Here is a 23,271-nt window from a genome sequence, read left to right as displayed (position 1 = left end):
TAGCCTATAAAGCTCTACCTTAAAAAAATTAGTTCATTAAAATTTGATAATAACATTCAAGAGCATTTCCGTCACTCGTTAAAAAAAGAGAAATATATTTTTGGGGCCGTGGTGGAGGTACACGCGAGCGTTAGCTTGTTCTGCTGGCTGCTGCGGTAATAGGGGCTGAGGTGTAAGCCGGGCGGGTTGCCTAACGTCGCCCTCGACGGGATGCAGACTGCATTAATCCCTATCCCGTATTAATTAGGCTCTCCTGGCGTCGCCGTGTAGCATTATAAAGTATCGGGAGGCAGAAATTTGTCCGCGCGGCGCTCTGCGCGAAAGGGACAATTCGCCCCGAGAGGCATTAGTGCGGATTCGTGGCCTCTGCCGTAACAAATTACCCTGATGTGTGACTCATGCCCTAACGCAAACCGATATTGCAGCATGCAACCCGCACTTTCTATTCTATTTCCCGTCCGACCGCCCTTTCCCGCCCCCGCTGCTTTTTTCGATAGATACTCTTCACGTCGCTCCGATCTCTTTGCCCTAATGATATATACTTTTGGCGGAAAAGAAAAAGAGAGCAGCGCGAGCTCAAAGAATGCGTGCGTGATTACCTTTTCGGGGGAAAAGGATTCGCTAGTCTTTTTGCCGTTTCGCTGCACGCTCCCGGGCTTTAAAGACGCGCAGCTTGCAGTGCATCATTTGAACCAAATATCTTAAAACAGATTGGCTTAATAAAAAGAGCTGCAAACAACAACGCTCACAAAGTTATATAACTCATGCAAAAATAATAAATCTGATTTTTTTTTCTAAGAAACAAAATATTAGTCTCCACACAGTCATCATTTTGAACTGATTTTTTATTTGATTTGTGCTTTTTATGCCTTGATTTAATGCCTAATTGTTAATACTTGGTTTGCTTGGGACATTTATTCAGCTTTGTTTGCATTGGCATTATTTAATTTAGATCTGTAGGAAACGACACCACTTTTATTTCCAAAAGATATTTCACGAACTTTTCCAATACTGGTGCGAAAACTCTGAAAGAGGTCTTACAATAAATTCCAATTATTGCTCTTAAAAACGATGAATTCCAAGAAGCCTCTTTTCATCCTTCTTGAAAAATGAGTGAGAAAAGAATCGAGTCATATTTAAAAAGTCCAGCTCTGCATTATATCTACACTCTCTTTGAATTCCATGCAAGGCTGTCGTTATTTTGTTTATTGCCTGAGCTAAAAATATCAATAGAGCGATCTGCAACAGCTCCAAGAGGGAATTAATTTTTTATTTATATTTTCAGCGTAGTGAAAAATTGAAAACCATATCCGAACTGTTGTCTTTGCCTAGGAAGTCGTGTTGTGTGTGTCATTAATTGATTTTATCGCGGCTCAGCCGCAGTAGCGCGCACATTCACAAAAAGAGGTAATAATTATCCCCCAGCGCACAGCACAGCACACTCATTTTCCAGTGAGATATAACGAAACGCGCGCGTGATATACGTGTCGGCCCTTTTACACACACACACACACACACACACATGCTGGAGTCGAGTTGTTGTTTTATAAACCCAAATTGCCCTGCGAGGCTGACCGGGCCTTATTATAGACTGCCAAGGCGTAAAATATGCCGCACACTGCCATAACTAACCGAGAAAGTATCGACTTTCTCATCTGTACACGGAAATTTTGTGCCCGCAGAGATAGCACGTAGAGCAACAAATTGGATGGAATTTCCAAAATCAATCTCGGCGGTAAATATTTTTTTATTCCCAGTAAGAATCCACGCAATTAGAAGCAACTTGTCTGCTGTATTTAACTTTGTCACGTGGTGCGTAGATGCTGAGACCGAGTTAGTTGGAAACTCTACGCGTGGAAAATCGGCCTTGGGCGTGCGTGAAACGAGATGTGAATTTTGAAAACGGAGCTTTATTTGAAACAGTACTCCGCGGATCAGGTGTCGTTTATAAAGATGCTGTAATCGCCTGCAAAAATCACTGAAAACAAAATTTCCTTTGAAACTCCTTTTTGTTTGTTTATAGTTAATGTGAAAACCGCAGAGTGATGACAGATGTTCAATATTTGTCGCCGGCTGGCTGAATCACAGCCCTAAAACCAAACACGGCTGTATATCAGATAAATTTCTAGCTTCGCCGCGAAGCAAAAGAGCAGACGAGAAACGCTCCAGATAGTTTGTTTGTTTGTGGATCAGCGCTTGTAAAAGGCTTCGAATTGCTTCGGTGTCACTGTCAACTTCGCGAGAAGATGAAAATCCTCTTGAAAACATAATTTATCCTCCGATTATGAAAATGTGTTGACATAAATGATTTACTGTGCTATGATTGCTTAATTATTAATGTGCTTCCCAAATTGCACGATGCTATCATTTCATCGTGTGAAAAAGTCCCGAATATTTTGGATGGAAGCGTTTGTCTCTGGCGCATCGACTGCGGCGAAAAGCGCTTCCGCTCCTAATTTTGAATGTTGACTTATTGTTTTGTCAGAGCCATCGCACCGTTACACGCACGCTCTCACCCGGCCAAAGAGCATCCATCTCTCGAGCGTCGAGTGCGTTAACCCTTTTGCCACACACATGCACTCGCGTTGCTGAATAATTCAGAGTATACCGAGACCAGCTGCCAGGCTGATCATTTCTCTGACTGACCCCTCGTTGATTCGAGAAAACAAAGATTTGCAGCCCTACTCATGGTATGTTTCGTGGCTTGTCTTTTAAATGTTAAACATAGACCTTTTACAGCTCAGCCAAGGAGGATAAATAAAATTTGTAAAAGGTCAACAATTTAATTTTAAGAGCATTTTGATAGTGAATATATTACCTAGATTTCTTTTCTTAATTATTTAAGAAGACATACTATTTTCTGTTCTGCCAAAAATAGAATAATATTTTGAGCATAATGTAACTATTAAAACCAATTTGAATACATATTACATTTTTATTATTATGAAAACCAGCCCGTTGGCTCGCATTGTTAAAGCACTCTCAGGAGTGTCAAAGCAATGGGAGGTATTTGAGCAGTTAGGAGATCTAATACTGGCTACCCAATGTCAGAGATGGCAAAAAGTGGTTAGTTTAGAGACTCGAAATGCTGAAATTGCTCGACGGGCTGGGTGGCGCACCGGCGCCGACTCGCTACTTGCTGGTTTGCACCTTTCCAGCATGCGTGATTTGGCTTCACGGGACGAATGTCTAGCGTTTCAAAAAAAGTCCTCGGTGCGGAGGCAAGTGGCCCTTGAGTGGGCTGGGTCCCTGTGCGGCCTGGTGCGCCCATGTTATCCGTTCGCGGTGTTATTGGGACCCGGGTTTCAGCATTCGTGCTAGTGCAGTGCGCGCCCTTCCCGGTCCGAGAGGACAGGGATAAAAAGAGCAAAAAATATTTAAGGGATGTGAATTAAATCATGAAGAAAATAGCTATCAAGCATTACTTCTTCTTTGCAGATTTTTCAACAGTACCATAATGAATATATCTTACATTATCCACATTTCTGCAGCGAAAATTTTATTTTTCTCAGTATCAATTTGCAGTTATTTTACTACATCTTCAACATTTATTTTTTTATGTCCGTCCTGAGATATAACTTTTACTATATATGCGCGAATCATTGCAGTTTTTGGTCTGACAATGAGGAGACCAATTTTAAATCTTCAACCCTTATTTAAAATCTATTTCCAGCACAACTTAACGAAATCTAGGAATTCCAAATCCATATTCATTCTTTTTTAACGAGCCGCCGAACTAAAATAAAATTGGGTGTTTAACAATGGAACGACCCAGACAATCAGGGATTATTTTTTCTGCTGTGTGCAAGGGTTGTGCGAGTACTATTTCGAGCTCGGAAAAAGCACGCGTCCACCGCTGAAAAGATCAAGTAGCGCGGGCGTGGACAAAAAAGCAAGCAGCTCAAGAAAGTGGCGGGCGGAGAGCCTAATGGCATGAGAAATTATCGCGTTGTTGACATTTGGACGGGCTGTGCATCAATTTCAGCGCGCCAACAAGAGACATTGAAATATCGATTTTTGTTAAAAGCACGCGCTGCCTACCAAGGGGAAAAACACAATACGTACACGCACCTTGGCAAGCGCCTATAATTAAACTGGCGGTTCGGATTTCAGTAGACAAGAGAGCGAGCTGCCATTCTCATATAATTATGACGGTGGCGCGCACACACACTGCTGCACCGCTTTTTTGCCTGTGCGCGGACGGCAGTGATACAATGTCTCGAGGGCTGGCAGGCCCGAGTGCTCTCTCGCTGTCTTTCTTTCCCGATCGCGCTTTGTCTCAGCGCAGCCTCTATTATGCCGTCGCCATTCTTCTTCCGATTTCGAATATGCAATTTCGATGACGCTCGAGCGAACGCCCACTATCAGTCCGATCTGCGTCACGGGGGTCGAGGGAGCCAGCAGCCAACAACCCCCCGCGTGTGTTTTCGTTTTTGCTTTGTTTCCCGTTCAGGCCGCGTTTGCTTAATTTTTACCTGCTCAGCAATTAATCAAATTTGCCGCTGGTTTGTTTGCTTTGCAAAATCGGCAGATCGAAATTGCAGAGTGAGCTGGCAAATAAATCGTCCGCAGCAAATAGCCGAAATCTAGGATCCGCTGAGGCACTTTATCCATATATATACATACCAACTGGTTTGCCCTCCATTTCCTGGGCACGCACTTTCAGGTTGCAGCGGCCAACCCTTCCGCTCTCGCTTTTCTTTGACTGCTCATCCCGAACAAAAGCGGAAAGAGAAAGTTAAGGAGCGGTGGGGCCGCGCTGATTGGCCTGGACATGCTCACTTTGCTCATAATGCTTCGGCCCTTGGCTTACACACACACACACGCGGACAATTAGTCAGAGGGAGCAGAACAAGGGCCTAACGATTCATTAAAAGTTGGCTCTTTCCACCCAGAGAGCAAAGCCTATTAATTAAACGCGCGCGCACAAGAGTATACACAGCCTTTTGGTCGTGTTGCGTAACAACCAAAAAAGTGGCGGCCGAGCGTCCCTTTGTTTGCCGATCCATACGTCGTCGTCGTCGTCGTCGTCGTCGGCAGCGCGGTGGCGGTGGCGGAACATCTTCATTCGTGAAAACACACGTGCACGTCAGCGCGCTTTATCACCGCGCGCGAGCGCAAAAAGCGGGCAGACGTGAGGGCGTCATGCGACGTCAATCATGCCACTTTTCAACTCTTCTGCTCTCTTGACAGCCGCCCGGCCGACCGGCGATCAGATGCGCCGCGTTGCATATGTAAATAAGCACGCGGAAAAATTGCTGCAGGGGCGGAAGGGGCGTCGGCCAGGGGACGCCTGTGGTTGCATAAATTGCGACCTTGCTGGACAAAAATGGGGGACGACCCGAGCATTCTGAACGGTTAACAGCTGCACAAATGTGATTCTGGCTGCCGAGAGAGGTTGACGGGTCTCGGCGCAGTGCGGTTCAAGCCTTTTCATTTGCAAAATGCGGCAGGAATGTTCGTCACACTGTGGATGATCTGGCTGATATTAAAATCTAAAAAAATGATTAGAATTCTGAATCGCTTAATTTAAATTAAATAGAGGTTAATGCTATGATTTTTAGGCTTCTCCCACATTTCATAAAGTAGAGAAGTAAGTTGAGTAAACATGCAATCAAGCCAGTCAAAGAAATGACACAGCAGGCAATGCGCAATGTGATAGCGTGTGGAAAAATACAGCTGGAGAATCCGGAAAATTTTGTTAATAAATGGTGCAAGTTAGTGTTTGGAGTTCACTAATGAACAATGATATTGTTGAAGGGATTACTTGAGACTTGGATATTGGCAGTACTCCTGTGTTCACCCCTTTTAATTAACATAGTTTCACAATATGCAAAAATGCTGAGTGAAAAACGATTAAAATGCAAATTTAATTCAATAACAGACTCGTCGGTTAATTAGGTGCGAGGCTGCGAACAATGCACGCGTCGCTGCCTTTCATTTCAGAGATAGCCGAGTTCACGTCGTCGTCATCATCGCCATTTTAATTAAAAATCACAGCTGAGCTGCCGTGCGAAAGCAGCCCTCTTCATTTTTCGAAGGGAGGCGCGAGTCTCTCGTCTCGTGAGCGCTGCTGAAAGCGGTGCAGTGATGCAGCAGCTGTAATTGAAGTTTAATTGCGCTACACGCGTCAACATTTGTGCATCGCCGCCCTAATTGTTATCGAATTATGGCTCCTTGGTGCGGCCACGTCATTAATTAATTGATTGATGACGCAGGGATAGAGCGTTCGGAAAGGGGTGCCGGGCTAAAGATAACAAATGCTTGCACCTGCCTCAAAAATCACACGACGACGATGGCGGCGGCAGTGGTGGCGCGGCTGCGGAGGTGCCAGCCTTGGCGAAAAGCGATTGCCACCCTTCTTATATATAGATTTGGGAGGGTGAAACCATTAAAAGTTGCTCCTTGAAGAAATCGGCCGCTCGATAAGCCCCGGAGATATTTCCTAACTCTCGAGCCGCATGTAAAAATTAATTAAAATGCACGCTCCATTTAGCATCCAAGCATCAACCGATCGATAATTTTGGTTTATTATGCTTCAGTGCGGCCGATAGATAGATAGATAGATAGACAGAGGGGGCTTCTCCGGGGGATGACTAGTGTGGAGGCGGACGGGGCAGTGAAAAATATATGGCCCATTTCGGCCCGCTGGAATAGACTCGGTGTGACCACACAAACTTTATTGCCATCTCAGCTTTATCAAGAGAGCGCGTTTCTGCTTGCGTTTTCCCTAAAAAAACTTGAGTCATTAAAACGTGATCCTGCAAATTTAAGTCATCATATAGGAACAAGATTAATAATAATGGGAACAGTGCTAGCGTATTTTTTATTTTCTGTCTAGGACTTCGTGTTCACAAGTTGGAATTTTCATTAACAGCTTCACGATAAAAACACGTTGTGACTGTACACACAGTCCAGACCACTCAAAGGGCATACTAATTGTTTCCACACGACTCAACGGTGTGTTCTATAGTAATGCGGTGTACTTCTTTCCTTCTAAAATACACGTTCTTTGAAAGTATTGAAAGCCGGCACCGCTTGAATAGAATGAGTCAGAGTGAGTTGCACCCACCAGAAAAAATGTTCTTATTTAAAAAGGCTTTTTCAAAAAAGATTATTTTTTACTGTGTGTGTTTTTTTTCCAACTCCTCTGAGAGGAAAATATTGATTTATTTAAGTGTCCAGATGAGGGTTCTGATAAATTTCTAAAAAATGAGCTTTGCTTCAAAGTTGTTCATAATCGGCTTTTGAGAGTTTTTCTCAGAGGAAAAGTTGCAACAAGAAAAAGAACAATTAATTAGGCGATTTTCTCCAGCACTTGCAAGGTTTCGCAGGCTGGCTCGCATTACACGATTTCCCCCTTTCTGCGAGAGATATATCCTCCTCTGACGCAGTATAATTCCAGAAGAGCGAATCTGAATAAATATCGCCGGTTCCATCTCATCCGGTGGCGGCAAGTTGTAAAACTTTTTTAACATTTACAATCAGCGCAGAGTCATTGGCCGTCGCAACGGGCGGCGCGGAGAGTGGCTTTTAAAAGTGGCTCGTCGTTTTTCATTTCCCGGCAGCAGCAAAACGGCCGAGAGATCAAATCCCATGCAGACTTGGTCTTTTGAGCGTGTCGCACGCCCGCCATGCGATTTTCCAAACTCGCTCCGGCTCTTTTGGAAGTCTAATGTAGCAGGGATTTTGACTCGATGGTGCAAGTAAAAGTTTTTGACTCAATTTGCATTCTTGTGTGTCTCTTAAAAGGGAAAAAGCAGCACCAGGCTGCTCCAGAGCCGCTCTCTTTTCCTCCTTTTTGTTGATCTCCGTATAAATAGTACAAGAGAGAGTGAGAGCGGAGAGAACGTCGTCATCCCCCTTCTTCTTCCTCCTCGCTCTCGGGCTCATGCTAAGTGAAATAGCAAACTACTTGTGATGCGCCCTTTTATCAATTGTCAATTTGGTCCGAATCAGTGTCACTTTGGGCGGCAATCAATAAAAGCCGCCTCCTGTTTGCATGCATGATTTGGCACAATTTGTACGTCTCCAGAGGATACGTAAAACGTAATATCTATTCATGGCTGCTGCGAATTTCGACCGGATTTTTTCCCCATAGAAGCTAAAACTGCGAATGGTGTCCTATTGAGCTTTAAAGTGACGCAAATCAGTATCAATCCTAATTAATTAAAGCCATTAACTAATGAATTTGAAATTAGCTTTTCGAGTGTTTTTATTGCATTATTTTTTAATATCTCTGTTCAGCTGATCCCACCAGGTTCCTGTAAAACATAAAACAGCGCCAAGCGGATATATTATGGGCCCGAGTGGCCGCAGAGGGGCTTGGGCCCAATCGTGACCTCCCCCGCACCGAAATTTTTTTATCGAAACGCCAGACATTCGTCCCTAGAGACGCTAAAAAGGTGCGAAAACCAGCAAGTGGCTCCCCTACCAGCCAGTTGAGCTATTAGAGCATTTCGAGGTGAAATTGTTTTGATTTTTTGCATATTTTGTTTGTGCATTGCAATTGGGGGGCATTTATTTAGAAATTTAACCATATATCTGATGTATGGCCTCGCCAAAAGAAAATAAAGATAATGTTATGATTGCTACAGAGAAAATGTCAAAACAGAAAGCCATGCCTATTTTTCTATTATTTGTTACTGTCGTTTTGCTCGCTTGAGCCTCCTAGAAAGGAAATAGTGTCGAATATAGTGTTCCACCTTGTCGACGTCATGATCTCCATTGTGATGTGTAGTTCAAACAAAAGTGGAGCACTTGTTTGGCTTTGATAAAAGGTTTATTTGGAAGTAAAAGAAAACACCTGCTCAGGTCGCAACGCCCTGAAGCAAGACATCCTCCAGTTTCGCGCGCGCGAGCACTATTTTCGGCACTTGATCAAATTTCTCTCGGCGGAGAATATCGCACCTTCAGCCGGAGGGTGGGACCACTTTAGCATTCAACAGCAGAAAGATATCCTGGCGCCGGTCGGTGCGTCCCACCCTCATCGACCTCTCTGGCCAAAAATATAAATTCGCATGGTGTCGAGTGACTGACTGACTGATAGAATCGACGAAAAAAGCATTCGATGCGATACCTTACATCCTCCTGAATTCAAATGAGACGCGCGGCTGTTCCTCCGCGACGCACGAGCCGTGACCGACCGCGGCCGACTTCCGGCCCCCCGAAATTACAATGTTAATAATGCGCAGCGCCAGCCGGCACGGCCACGGCACCCCTGTCCACAATGTATCATTTCGCAGCAGCCGGTTGTAAAGAGCCGATTACAAATTTACGACCTGAGAAAACACAAATTCCGGCTCGTAAATCTCTGGTGCTTATCTGCGCATGTTGGCTAATCGTTTTTTATGTGTTCGCAGGTACGTGGTTTCTGCGGAAACTGGCTGTGGTTGCTATTTTAGAGGAGAGGTGAGTTTTTAATTTTGGAAAAGCGTGCGACATAAAATCTCTCGGCGTACCAAAAGAGAAACCATGAAAATAAATAAAGAGAGTAAATTTAAATTGTTAGAATAAGATTTAATTTAGATTCCGCGCTAGTTGCTCCACAAATAAATTACGATTTCCGCAGAACAATTATGTCCCATCATGCGGTCGAATCTGCCCGCAGGCAATTTTGCAGCGCGATTGTTTCACTTATCGGTAATGACATTGAGTCGCCGTTTGATTATATTCGCTATTGTGAATACAAAGAAGGTGTTAACGTGTGCGGATTGCTATTATGAATGCGCGGCAATTGCGCATATTATGTGTGTCTTGGCACGGAAACTACTAGATCTCGTTTGCGATAAAAAAATGAATAAGCTGGTCAAGCGGTAGTTTTTGGCGTGGCCGGCGCCGCCGCCGCCAAGCGAGACCACGCAAATGGCGAGAAAGGCGAAACCACGCCGAGGCGAATTCCAATTTCATGCCACTTCTTTTTTGACAATGGACTTGCCTGCCGCGCGTTCAAATGCCATATCAATGGAAAAAGATCGTGTTGTTATAATAACACGGCCACCTTCTCTGGGCGTATGCCTCCTCTGCTCTCTGTCTATAAAATGATTTTTTCAATTAGACAGTGCAGTGAAAATAAAAGACAATTCTCTGAAAAAATACAAACAATAAGTGGATGAAAAAATGAAAGGGGACCAGCTTTAAAATTAAAGTTTTAAGTAACTCCAAAGATATAAAATTAAATCCCACAGCCAAGTGCAGAAAAAAACTTATATTAATAGCATCCCTTAGCAGCCCCAGATCATACAATAAGGGATGAAAGAAAAAGGGATCCCGCTCGAAAATGCAGCAAGGAGGAGGCGTGTCTAACGCGAATATGAATTTAAAAGCACGTCGTGTAACAGCAATTAGTTTTAAATCCCATTAAAACTTGAGAAAGAAATTTGCTTAAGCCGAAAGTTGGCTGCAGCCGCGAGAAACGTGTCCCGCGAGGATTCCGGCATGTACTATACTTTTTTCCATTTCCAGCACATTTAATTTAATTTGGTACTGGAGCTAAGGAAGTTTCTGCCTCGTAGTTTGCAAGGCCGACAAATTAATTAATTGGGCGCTCGCGCGCGCGTGTTTGTAATAATGAAAAATAATGCGCGTAGGCGAAAAGGGTCCCGGGGAAGAGCAATCAACTTATTGTAGCCAATGTCAAATATGTCATATGAATTTATATAGGGGCTCTGCTGCGGCGGTCGCCGCTGATCATATTTCAAATGGAGGAGACGAAAAAAATAAGAGCAGCAGCTGCTGATGTGTCTTTCTGCCAAACCGCAAAACACAAAAGGCCGCTCGCTCGCTCTCTGTTGAATTATGGCGAACGCGCGCGCCAGAAGAAACGCAGAAAACAAATCTCCGCTGTTAGGTGTTTTCCCTTTGCAGACCGCAGAGTGTGAAGGATGCAAAATAGATCGGGTGACTTCTGCTTTTCCATTCAGATTGCGGCGATTTTTATAATGGATTAGCTCTTGGCAGGTGAAACGGAGAACCTGCGAAGTCATTAGCCTTTGCTTATAAATTGCCGAATCTTCTCATCTATGCGCAAGCACAGGGACTACTTTGACCAAACTCATCAGCTTATACACTTATTTGTTAAGTAACGATCGTTGCTGAAAGCATTTTGATCGGCCCATTACAATGTAGCATTATTGCCAAAAATTACAGCGCGGCAATAAAGGAAATACTCTCTGCCCGATCAATGTCCATTAAACTCTCGAGGGAAGGGTATCACTTAAGCCACCGCCGGCAACAAATAAATGACTCCGATTTGTGAAAAGTCGTCTCATCCGTTCGAACGCGGAAATATGGCAAGCTGGAAGATTTTGCTCATTACTAACAACCCTTGACGCTCTGAAACTTTGCTCTTTATTTCAAAATTACTCCACGGAGAGCGATCGGCACGTGTTGAGTTCGCTTCTTGCCAGTTAGATCCTCTTTTGATCAGAATCTCTTCATGAATTTGTGTTAAACTTCGAGTTTATGGTATGAGTAATTTGACAGATGGGTGATATCACTAAAAAAGGGAACACGCCACTTTAAAAGGCACGTCAGTGAAAAATTATGACACCCCCTTTTTCTATCAATTATTGCCGCAATTAAAGCGTGGAAACGCAATTCATATAGTCCCACGCGATCCGTCCAAATTGATATTTCGAGTTCATACGGATATTTTCTCACGACCAAGCAAGCACGTGGCCATATTAGAAAATCGTAATAATAGCTTTCGAATCGGAACTCTATTTGGAGTTGAAATTGTGCAATTTCGACCTCCACATCCACAGAGACTTAATCAATAAAGCGGAGAGACTTTTGCATAAAAACCAAAGTGGGTAAGCAGAATTAGCCTTCGAACGTGGCACGCCTTATCTGGTCAATTTATCAAAGATTTGCTCACTTTTCACACACACGCAGGGGGCAGACAGACCAACTGCTCCGTTCCATATCATTCTATTCCGACGAGATACGAAAGAGCATCCGGCGGCGGCGGCACGCGTCAGCTGTCTACACAAATGCATTTAATGCCAGCCACCCCCACGGCTGTGGAATAATACTGCCTCTTAAATATCCACCTTTGCCGATGCACGGCTAGATATCATTAGTCTATACAGAACACACACACACGCCTTGCCACGGACACCTTGCCTCCACGCGCTTTTATTTATAATTCTCCAGAGTAGCGGTACAATAGGGGAGGCGAAATAATGAGCGCGCGTGCATGGCTCTCTGTTTTCCGTTGGAGAAAGAGAGAGAGAGAAAGGTTCAGACAAAGTTTGTCTTCTTCACAAAAGTTTGACGAACTCGCTAAAATAATAAATCCATCTGATAACAACATAAAACAAACGAGACGCTTCCTGCTCGAGATTTGGAATGGATTAAAATTCCTGCATTTTTCGCAGTAGGCTCGGACGCGTCTGCGAAACAATTCCCAGCAATAAGTAAAATAATCCTTTGGAAACAATGCAGCTCTTTTTGCTCAGCGCCGCGTGGAAAAGCAAAGTGTGGCGCGCATTAATTTCGTCCGTGCGGCGCGTCTATGTACGCAGCAAACCCATTCATTTCTGTGGCTGCGAGACTCGAGCTGCCTGGGAAACGAGACGGCGTTATTTACAATTCAGCAGCCGCGTGCGAATTAACGCTAATGAATTTAAAGTCGTCGCCGCCGCGGCGAAACAGAAAAAGGGGCCAAATATCGCGCGCTCGCGCGGCAGTTGCCGGAATTCGCGTGTTGGCACGCCAGCTTTGCGCCGCATATGTGCAGCTTTTGAATAGGTGTACGTACATACAAATGCACGAGTTTGCGGTCAGCACACCAACCAGACACACAAAAAAGCACATTGAGAGTGAGGCAGGTGAGGAGGCTCAAAAATTCGAGTGGACGGACAGCTAAAATGAGCCAAACGTACAGCAGTTTAGGGACGTGAAAAACAACAGAGTATTTTACAAAAGCCATTAGAGGTAACGTGGTTAATTCTGTTGCTATTTAAGGAATGCATTTTTATTCTTTTTACCAGTTTACTGATAAAAATAATACGACCCCCTGGTGAATTAATAAGTAAATTGATTTGCGGGGGATTCCATACGTAAAGATTTGTGATAAAAATACAGTAACAGGTTTGCCAGTGATTTGAGAAATTTTAGGAGGTGATGTGAGATTGAAATAAAATGAAATCAACTGTCCATGTCATTATTAAATTTAAACTGCGCCCTGACCATTTTTCACTTCCCCGCGAATCGTGCCAACTGACGTATCCTCTTGGTGGTAATAATAAAAATTCAAGAGGGAGTGAGTAATTAAATCGAGAGCGCGTGTGTCACAGAAAAAAAACAAATTCCGGCGGCGATGTATAATATTTCAGACAGGCTGCGAGGCATGAATTTAAAATGGAAAATATTGTGTTTCCCCTGTGTCAGTGGTTCGAGCAGAGCATATTTACATTCTCGGAGCAAGCACCACCTGGCGTGCCTCACGGCGCTCCCTGTGTCCTTAATTAATTATAATTGACCACCCCGCGGAGGGCATGTGCGATACACGGCCGCCGCACGTCCTGCATTATGCATCGAGCTGATATCCAGGGTTTACCGTTGTTGTTGCCGCCTTCTGTATTAACTTTTTGCAATATGTACGCTGGAATTATGCATAGCCACTGAACTATTCAGATCCAGTGTGCTGGAAATTTAGCCAGTTTTTAGCTTTATGAGAGAAATTTACATCTAAAATTATATCAAATTTCATTCATTATAATATCGTAGGCACGTTTGTGTCGTTAGACACGTTTCCGATCGAAGCTGCTCACAAATCACTGATTTATGCTTAATGCGGCTTCTCTGTTGAAATATTAGTTGCAAATAATATTCCACTGTGTTCTATTCTATTTCACATAATTATCCCGGATTTGAACCATTATGCGCTCGCCCAGATCGTTTGGCTGCGAGCCCGGGTCTCGCCTAGTTCGCGCACAGGACAATATTATCATTATTGCAGCGCGTAGATCAATGCTGCTAATTAATTCAATCGGGCCCCTTTGTGCCAAGTGGCGGTAGAGGAGTTGATTTAATTACCCGTCGATCGGCAGCCACGACAATAACACACACACACACACACACACAGGGCCCGATTGAAATAAGCACGCACTCGACGCTGAATAAAAGCGGTATTACACGGTTTGCTAGTCCGAATATAATACATAAATGATGCCTTAATACTGCGCGCGCGAATGTACAATTTCGCCGGTTTGTATTAATTCACCATCTAGAGTCTTCATTAATATGCGCAGCGGTGAATTCACTCCGCTGACACGAAACACAACGCCGACTTTAATGCTCTCAATTATACAGATGACTATTCGCCACTCGTGCTTGATCTTTGCTTTTTATAACACTATTTGCATCGCAAAATAAGAAAAACTTATAAAAGAATGAAGCTTGATCGAATTGATGGGCAGCATTAATTAAAAATCACTAAAATTCTCTGTCGCAATAAAGAAAATTACACTATAATTTTAACCAAATACGTTTCGTCAGTATTCTCCCGCAAACACAACCAAACATTTAGAAATCATAAAATCTGGAAGTCCGTTAATCCAGATGGAAAGAAAGACATCGTAATTTTTTTCTTAGTAATTTCCGCTCTCGCGGGAAATTTTGAGTTAATTGTCAGTATTTTTGTGCCATTAATTCTCAGTCAGAACGGGTTGTATCTTGTAAAGTAGCGCTTTACAGGACAATAATTAAGAATAATTCACATTGTGGTAGTTCATTGTGAAATTTAGCAAGAATAATGAAATCAGGACCAAGGATTAGTTAAATATTAGATTTTGCTTTATCAAAAAATTAATTCAGAATTTTTCGTTGATTTCGATTACTCTTGACGCGATGATCTATATCCAACGGTGCGCGAATTTTGAGGATAAATATTCCCTAATTTTTTAAATAAATCGTGGTTTTACAGTAGGGAGACAAAGCTTGGTTAGCATGCACACGTTTGAGCCAATTTTCCCGCAAATTTAAACAGCAATCTGGGAAATTTTAAGCTTTTTCCCATTTTTTTAGAAGGTAAATAGGATTTTTCACTCTTTTCTCTTATTGAAAATGATTTTCCTAGCATGTGCCAGTGTGTAAAATTACAAATAATAGCCTTAATGCAATTTATCCAGAAACTTTCGCAATATATTGTGTCCAATTTGGAATAATAAATTGTGTTTCAAAAGTTGGTAGATGTGTTCTGCGCTTAAAATAAAATTCTGAAACATTTAAGGAAAAGTCTCTTGGCTATAGACCAGTTTTGCGACTCTATTTCGCTTCATAATCCTCGGTTATGAGAGTCGACTCGCGCCTCTGATAAAGTTGTGAAATTTCTGCTGAAGCAGCGTCAAAGGCGTTATTGGACGCGGATTCTGCCTCGCCAGCATTTTCCAGTTTTTAATTCGCTCAACACGAGGATCGCGGATTGAAAATAATCGTGTGTGGATGGGCGTGAAGAGGGAAAGATAGCACGTTGCGGCTGGCACTCGTGAATGCGGCGCGTTATTTAAACAAAATGTATGGAGTGCTTTTGGTGCGAGCCATTAACACTTATGAGAAATTAAACCAGAACGTTTTATGATAATCACCGCTCTCGCGCGCGCCAGAGAGCACTCGTAGTGTTATTTTTCACAGCCGCGAGCAGAGCTATGGGAACCATAAATATAATATTCAAGGCATGGAAAACTTTTTACGATTTTATTGTTATTATTTAGCTGTGCGCAACGACGTCGTTTACTAGCGAGCAAAAACTCCCAAGTCTTTCAACCCTTCACGGGGCCCTTCGAGCAAGTTTATCATGTAGACCATCGAGCTGCCTCTGTTGCTGCTATTTGCATAACTGTAATGTACTTTTCTGAAAGGGGTCTAAATTTTTATTCGCCGCGTATTTGCAACAGTCCACAGGTATAAAGAGAGGCATGCCTGGGATTAAATAAAATTTAAGAGCATAATAACCTTAGCGAATCAGATTTTTAACGAAAAACTTAGTGGAAAAAATAAGTTAAATTCACTAGAAGAAGTAGATGTCTGTGGTAATTCAATTTTCTTATTCATCCACTGCGTATTTGTGTCTGGAAATGAAATGCAACGAAGGGCCAGCGACTCTAGATTTGGCACACGATAAGCGATTTGCATGCAGCGTTGCGAGTGCCGGCCACCTCTATGGGACTGGCTGTAAAAGGATGTTTCACGCCAATTTGCCGAGTTTGGCGTCGGCCTGCTCTAAACGTGTTGGATTCGGCAAGTGTGAGGTCTGGCGCGCAAGTCTTTAAAAGGCGAGGAAACGCGCGTGTCGCCGGAGCTGGCTTATTAATGAGGAGGATGCGTGTGAAAAGAAGAGCTTGGCCAACCACGAATTTCGTGTAGTGCCGCGTGTCACCGACGCAACCCACACACCACGCGCATTCTAATCGAAACGTGTCCGAAATTGATAATTAATTACGGTATGCACTCACTTCCTTTCCCAGGAGTTCTTCGCCTTCTGTTTTCGTTTCGTTCCCAGAAAAAAATAATTAATTTGGCACCTTGCCGCTTTAATTGGTCATCAATCCAAGGCAACTCTCTTCTCCGAAACTGATTATGAAATATTCATGTCAAGCAGAGCAAACTTCAACTTGGAGTGTCCCTTCATTGCCACACTAGTATACTGCTCGAGGATTTAAATGGAAATCGCTCGATGTTTTCAACTCACGCCGTCTTGCACAGCCAGCATCTCTTGATAAATAAATTACGAGTTTCTCTAGGAATTCTAAAATAGAAAAATATGTATGCACCAAGCTGAACTGAACTTCTACGTTGAAAGCAAATGGCCAATTAGACTCTTGAAACTAGAGTACAAGACTTTAGCTGGCTGCACGGGCGTCTTTGAGTGCCAGTTGCATGTTGTACAAGAGCTTTTCCTGTAAAACTGCACTTGCACAAAAGACTACTCCTATTTCTAATTAGGGCTTCTCGAGTGGCCCGGCTTAGAGACTATGAGTAATCCGCAAAAACGAACATGAGTGCAGCCAGCATTCTCATACTTATCCCCGCGGGCATTGGTCTAGCCTAGAAAGGAAAATAATAGCGTTCGGGCTGGGCCGGAAAATTCTTGCTTTCTCAGGCGTCTTGCCGTGTTTGCGCTCTGCAAAAGTAACGCTTTCGATATCTACGTAACAATAATAATAATAAAAGGGGCCGGCGTGTTGGGAAAGGAGTGTACTTTTTGTGCTGACTGTTATATAGGCAATCAATGAAAACGCAACTCCAGCAAAAAGTGGCCGAGCGGGCTGAGTGAGCGTGGCAAATTTCTTCTCGCCGCCCCTATCTGCTCCGTCGCCCACACGTCGATTGATAAAGAGGCGCACTCACACATACACACACACACACAGACAGCCAGCCGCGCGCGTTGTTGCGCTCTCTATCGAGCTGATAATCCACTCGGAGCCTGCGGGTTGCATACGTTGGCAGACACACACACACGTTGATTATATCGCGTCAAAGTTCCAAAGAGGCGCGCGTTTACTTTGCTGAAATAAAGCATTCGGTCCAGCGACGGATGGAAACTACCTTTTCCTCATTTCAGTGAGTTTGCCTCACGTTTTATTCGAGCGGAAGAGATATTCCCGAAAGCCGAATTTCGTCCTTTATCCATTGCAATACAGTGCTTATGTCTGCATACGTGGACGGCTTGGTCTCGTCGCAGTTGTTCTTTTTGTTCAACAGCGTTTGGCTCACCACTCCTCGGAGGTACCAAAGCCCGCCGTTGGCTTTGATGTAGAGGCCGCCTCCACTGTCTCCATAGCACGGGCTCCCACCGGTTCGACCTGACATCACATTTTTTTTAAAGATAATATCGTGCAACACGAAAGCTCTCATACTTTGAACTGAAATTGCACACAATGTGTGGTTTGACAGTATAGTTTCAACACCTTCGTATTTTTCACATGCATTGCTGTCAATCACATTCACTTCTGCTTCTTTAGGCCGTTTGGAAACTGGTCCATAATCGTGAGATCCCCAGCCGACGATCTATAAATTTCAATAATCGATTTTATTATGTTATTTTGCATGAAAATACATACATTCGTACCTTTCCTGTGCTTGGGAATGACTTTTGCGGATTCCACAAGCAGATCGGCTTAACAAACGGCCCAAAAGTCACCTTGTGCTTGAATCTAATTATTGCTAAATCAGCGACTGGGGCTTGAGCTTGCATATCGTAATATGGGTGAGTCGTTATTTTCGAAATCTGTTGATATTAAACAGAACAATTATTGATGTTTCACGACGTCAAATAATATATGTACCTCTGGAGCTATTGCTTCGTCGTGGAAGTCAAATAATTGGTACCTATTAAGGAAAACGAATACATCCTGAGCGCCTTTGACGCCATCCTTGTATTCGTTGATAACGCAATGTCCCGCTGAAGGGAGAATATACTTTTCTTAACCAACAGTTAATCAATTCTTACCTGTCACAACATGAATTTCTGAAATTAGAGTTCCTGAACATTTGAACTCTATTCCCATCTGGCTCGTATGGAAAATTGCAGCTACCCACGGATACTGGCCTTTTGCTACTTCTTTGCCGCCGTGTATCAAGTTCGTAACTAGCCTTGAGGGAGAAACACCGCATCTTTTAAATTTATCTGGAAATTAAAATATTGTAAGTGAAAATATGGATTTTAGAATGAATAATGCTAATTCAAATTAATAATAATACTCTTGTGTAAATAATACAAAAACCACGCACCGTCATTTTCGATTTTAGTGAGAGTTGTTCCACTGGCTTGGCACTTTTGCGGTTGAGGGCAGCTGGTAGGGGCGGGACAGCTACATCTTGGAGGAGGTGCTGGTGCTGGACAAAGACGAGCTGGAGGACATTGTACTTCGGGACACTTTTGTGGTCGTGGACACACGATTGGAGCAGGGCAGCTGCATCTCGGAGGCGGAGGACATGCTGCTTCTGTTCGAACTGGCTGCACTGCTGGAGGAGTGTAGGGATTTTGGTACTGTTGAGGCCCGTTTTCATACAGATTGTCCAATACTAGCTGCAAAGAAGTAAACCACTCGTGACGCAGATTAAAACGCGAGTAAGGTCGGAGTGCTGAAAAAGAGAAATTTTTGTTTTATTTTTTCATTGATGTCAACACCGTTCTTACCTTGTTGCCGCACTTCGCACAGGGTTTTGTCGTTCACAATCAACTTGTTGAGGTACGGAGCCTTTGATATTTCCGGGAATTCAACTTGGTATACGATGTCCCTGAAATCGTTGCTTCGCAATCTACTTGCAAGTCCGTTGTCATTCTCCGCCAATTTCATGAGCCCGTAATAATTCTAAATTGAAGCGGTAATTAATTCTGAAACTATTGGTAAATATTGGATTGCAATTACCGTTTGAATCACTTCATTGACGATGAATTCCGCATCAACATTAATTACGGTGCTGTTGTAAGGTGGTCTGATCTTAATCAGTCCTGTCAATCTGCCGGTCTGGGTGAAGAAACTATTGCACTGGAGGAGAGCTTGTGCGCTCGTCAAGAAGTTGATTAAACAAATGAGCAGAATCCATCCTCCTTTCCGCGCCTGCATCCTGGGGCCAGCCATTTTTTGACTTGACCGCATAGACGCGCAACACATGGCAGCCTCGACCTTACTGAAAAAAAATAATATTTGGTATCCCAAACCAAGCACACCTCGCGGAGCAAAGGTTAACCACTGTTTTTTGTTGTCATTATTCTTTCGTCCGCAGCCGAGAGGAGCCATAATTGCTGAATCGTGAAACCGGTTTTCTGGAAATCCCAACACATTTTGTCAGGTTGTTCAATATCGCACTGCGGTCTAGCAAGCATTTTCACAAGGTCATGGGAATCATTTAGCGTTGAATGCTAAATCTCGCTTCCTAGATTGGCCTGGCCCCTAGCCAGGTGTGAAATGCCTTGCTCCAGGTTGTGGCTCTGACGTTCGAAAGCATGCTGAATAATCCTGGTGGGTGGAATTGATATTGCTGTATTTTTAGCTGATCAAAGTTCAAGAAAAAATAATAAATTTATTTGTTGCTAAAGCTAGAAAACAATTAAATTTGTGCTTTTCATTTGCAAAAATTTGTAAATGTTCAAACCTCGTGTTCCGTGTACATCAATAAAAGCTTACGATGTTTTAAATTTTTAATTTTTTCATCACAACATACTCTCATATTTAACTCAAAACACGAAGCTGAGTAGTTTGGAATTTTATCGTGCGCAATCACAATATATGTTCCCTGAAAAAGGTGTGTTCGCTGGGTGCGCACGCACTAGCCGCGTGGTTAGCGTAACACGGGACAAGGAGGATAGTTTCGTTGGCGACGAACGTGACAGATAGGTGAGCTCACATTCGCTGCGAGAGCTCCTCAAGCATGAATATCATCATCGTCATCAGGCAATAACAAGCAACACGCTAATAACGTGTACGCCTCGTCGTCTGTGTGTGTGTTTGTGTGAGTCATATTATATAACTATATACATGGGCTCCACCCGAGCCGAGCGGCCAACTGCAACGCGGCGTCTAATGCACATCTCTGTGTGTCCGTAAATTTATATTTGCCCCTGACGCCGTGTGCTTTACTGGGTCATTAGGCTGAGAGTAATTTCTGAGCGCACGCTGTCTCTCTACAATGCGCTTGATTCAAAACTTTATACTAGCAGTGAAATGATGCCCTGCTTTGTTAAGTTCTGAAATTAAGTCGAGTCTCGATTGTTTAGCGAGCCTTGCAAACAGAATCAAATTTGCGTGCAAGTTTAACACGATAAATATTTCAATGCGCTCGAGAGGCAGCACGACGCTCTTTGACAAACAAGATAAATTGTACAACCAACTGGGGCAAATGTTTGACTTTGATAGTTTAATGTTCAAACAAGCGCACAAAGCAATCTCACATTTTCATTATAAAAGTCGTATCTTGCTTGCATCCGAAAAAAAACGAGCCGGCAGTTCAGACACACATACTCGTCGGTTGCAGAGCTTTTTTAACCGCTGGACAGTGAAGTATCGATTAATACAGCGAGAGATGTTAACGATATGAAAATTACACTGACCTCGTTTCGTAGCCAAGAGGCTTAGATGAAAATTCTCTTCATTAACATTTCTCCTGATGTTGTGCAACATTTCTTACATTTTCCATTCAGTCAGAAACTTTTCAAAAAATAAATTAAACTTGTGGTGCTACCGGTGCCGTGGTAATGTAAACAAATTCTAGAATTATAATTAATTTAGATTTGAAAAAAAGCAAGCGCAGACGGGAAGAAAACGAGGCGGTGATTAAAAATTCTGCCAGCGCGTCGTGCGGATAACAAAGCTTGGCGGTGGCGCGTTATTATTATTATTATTTTAAGCCTGCGAGATGAATGCGCGGCCATAAATTAGTGTCTAATAACGCGTGTACGCTCACTCCCTCCCGCCAAGTATCTCTCGGCGTCGGCAGTTATGAATTCATAACTCCTAATTAAGACGATAATGTTTTAATCAAACGACAAGGAAGAGATAGGGTTGCAGGAATGCAATTGTTAAGCGTCGCTCGAGCTAATAACGCGTACGAATAAAAGATGCCGGCAACTACACCACCAACCCTCTCCTGCGCCCCTCTGTTTCTTGCACTCCAAAAGCCAGACATTCCAGCGAGGGTGCTCAGCTTCAGCGATATTACAATAAGCAGACAAGAATTGTTCTTCATAATTCACTGAAAAATTAATTAAACTCTTTTCTCCAGCTCTGTCAGCGGCCGTTGAACCTGAAAAGTGGGGGAAAAAATCCTCGATCGATGTAGTTTGCTCATCCCCCAGTGTTTTTATAATCAATGACAAAGTGCCAATCGCAACTCTTTCATTTCCCCAGGATATTAATAAAGTTGTAGGTCTTTTAAACATTAGATTAAATTGCGGCCTCGTTCACTCCGACAATTATGTGCTCTTGGGTGTACACAGAGTTTCTCTCAAAAATGCAGCAGCCGACGTGATTGTAATAAGAAAAGCGCCGGCCGCGTGCTCAGACTGCATAATCGGCCAGTCTTAAAACTACGCCCCACCATCGCGTACTGTGTGTGTGTGTTGGGAAGAAAGATGAGCCGCATGGTTAATCAATTTCGGCTTCCGATTTTCCATCGACGGGCGAGATTGAAAAAACGATCAGCACGAGGGCGGAAGTTAGACTTTTTACTGCCACCAGACGACAGATGAGAATTTCAAATGAGATTTGCTAAAGGCGCGGTGGCGGCAACCGTCTCAGTTCAAATATACATCGATCGAATATAAATTAAAAATAGTCTGTCATTCACCTTCGATCAGTTGAAACCTTTTGTCTGCTAAAACTGGAAAATATCAAACCGAAAAGTGCTCTTTACTTGGAAAAAAGGCATTTATCTGGGCCATTGTTTGCAACCCTCGAAGCACGCATCGTCGCAACTGGGAGAAGAGTAAATTCCGCTGGTAATCCCATTCTTCTTCCTGCGCCGAGAGCACCTCTCTGTTTTATTCGAGCAATGTCTGGGTCTGAAAAACGCTGCTACAAAGAGATGAATATTTTATGGCACAAAAGTGCTCATTTGTCTAGATTATTACATGGAAATCCTATTATACACGTGCCGGGCGGATCGTATCAAAAGCGCGCTCTGCAATATTGGCAATCGAACTGCTGCCGCCGTGCAAAGAGAGAAGTAATGCTCTTAAAGAGGATGCTCCTTTCATTTCAGCACCAATATTTACCTCTTTTCGCTTTGCAAACACAGAATTTCCCATTGATTGCTACTTTGATGTGCAGGAAAACTGTCAAGTGGGAGCGAAATGGTGATATTTTAGTGTTTTGCTTCCTGTAAGCCGAATATTTCACAAAACACGAGAATTGCTTGATGGGCCTGAATTTTACAGATTCTTAGTATTTTGCGTATTTCGATATGATCCAAAAGATCATGTTTCGACGCTTAAAATGGCGGAGGGAACATTTTCAAATGAAATAATCCCCATCAAATAGCCTGTAAAGAGTCCACAGTTGCGAGCTCGTAAAATCAAAATAGTCTTTTTCAATATTATTTCCTATTTAAAAATAAAATATTAACCTCGTTCCTTTGAAATATAAATTTTGTCAAGACCAAATTTTGGATCAATTGAACAGCCAGAACCATATTTTTTGTCATCCTTTTTTTAAATTCATACGAATCCCAATAATTTATCATTGGCTTAAATACTCCAAAAAACAGTATACAATATTTGACTCTTTTGGTGAATAAAACTGTAAAAAATTAACAGCCCTACTC

The 23,271-nt window shown here is 43.1% G+C and overlaps 2 protein-coding genes across 4 annotated transcripts in view; one reads left to right on the top strand and one right to left on the bottom strand.

Annotated features, from left to right (window-relative positions):
- LOC135941088 (cell adhesion molecule 2-like) overlaps window positions 1-23,271 on the top strand; it is a 140,582-nt gene that overhangs the window by 1,523 nt on the left and 115,788 nt on the right. The gene's annotated exons all lie outside the window — the stretch shown is intronic.
- LOC135948458 (transmembrane protease serine 9-like) lies at window positions 17,544-19,789 on the bottom strand. Its single transcript, XM_065497751.1, has 9 exons — window positions 19,702-19,789; window positions 19,380-19,641; window positions 19,148-19,322; window positions 18,739-19,092; window positions 18,458-18,634; window positions 18,294-18,409; window positions 18,077-18,235; window positions 17,865-18,015; window positions 17,544-17,810 (listed from the first exon to the last, which is right to left on the bottom strand). Exons 1-9 carry the CDS (start codon window positions 19,749-19,751, stop codon window positions 17,587-17,589), a joined length of 1,668 nt encoding a protein of 555 aa, XP_065353823.1. The 5' UTR covers window positions 19,752-19,789; the 3' UTR covers window positions 17,544-17,586.

This window comes from Cloeon dipterum, chromosome 1 (genome assembly GCF_949628265.1).
Source record: "Cloeon dipterum chromosome 1, ieCloDipt1.1, whole genome shotgun sequence".
Lineage (NCBI taxonomy): Eukaryota > Metazoa > Arthropoda > Insecta > Ephemeroptera > Baetidae > Cloeon > Cloeon dipterum.
Note: the sequence above shows the minus strand (reverse complement) of the source record. Positions and strands in the feature narration are given on the sequence as shown.

What these genes read in the sequence shown, in the direction of transcription:
- LOC135948458 (XM_065497751.1), bottom strand. Translation starts at nt 19,751, where the DNA reads ATGGCTCCTCTCGGCTGCGGACGAAAGAATAATGACAACAAAAAACAG. An exon ending in GTGCGAAGTGCGGCAACAAG is followed by an intron (nt 19,093 to 19,147) that starts GTAAGAACGGTG and finishes TCTCTTTTTCAG; the next exon opens with CACTCCGACCTTACTCGCGT. An exon ending in ACGAAGCAATAGCTCCAGAG is followed by an intron (nt 18,236 to 18,293) that starts GTACATATATTA and finishes TAATATCAACAG; the next exon opens with ATTTCGAAAATAACGACTCA.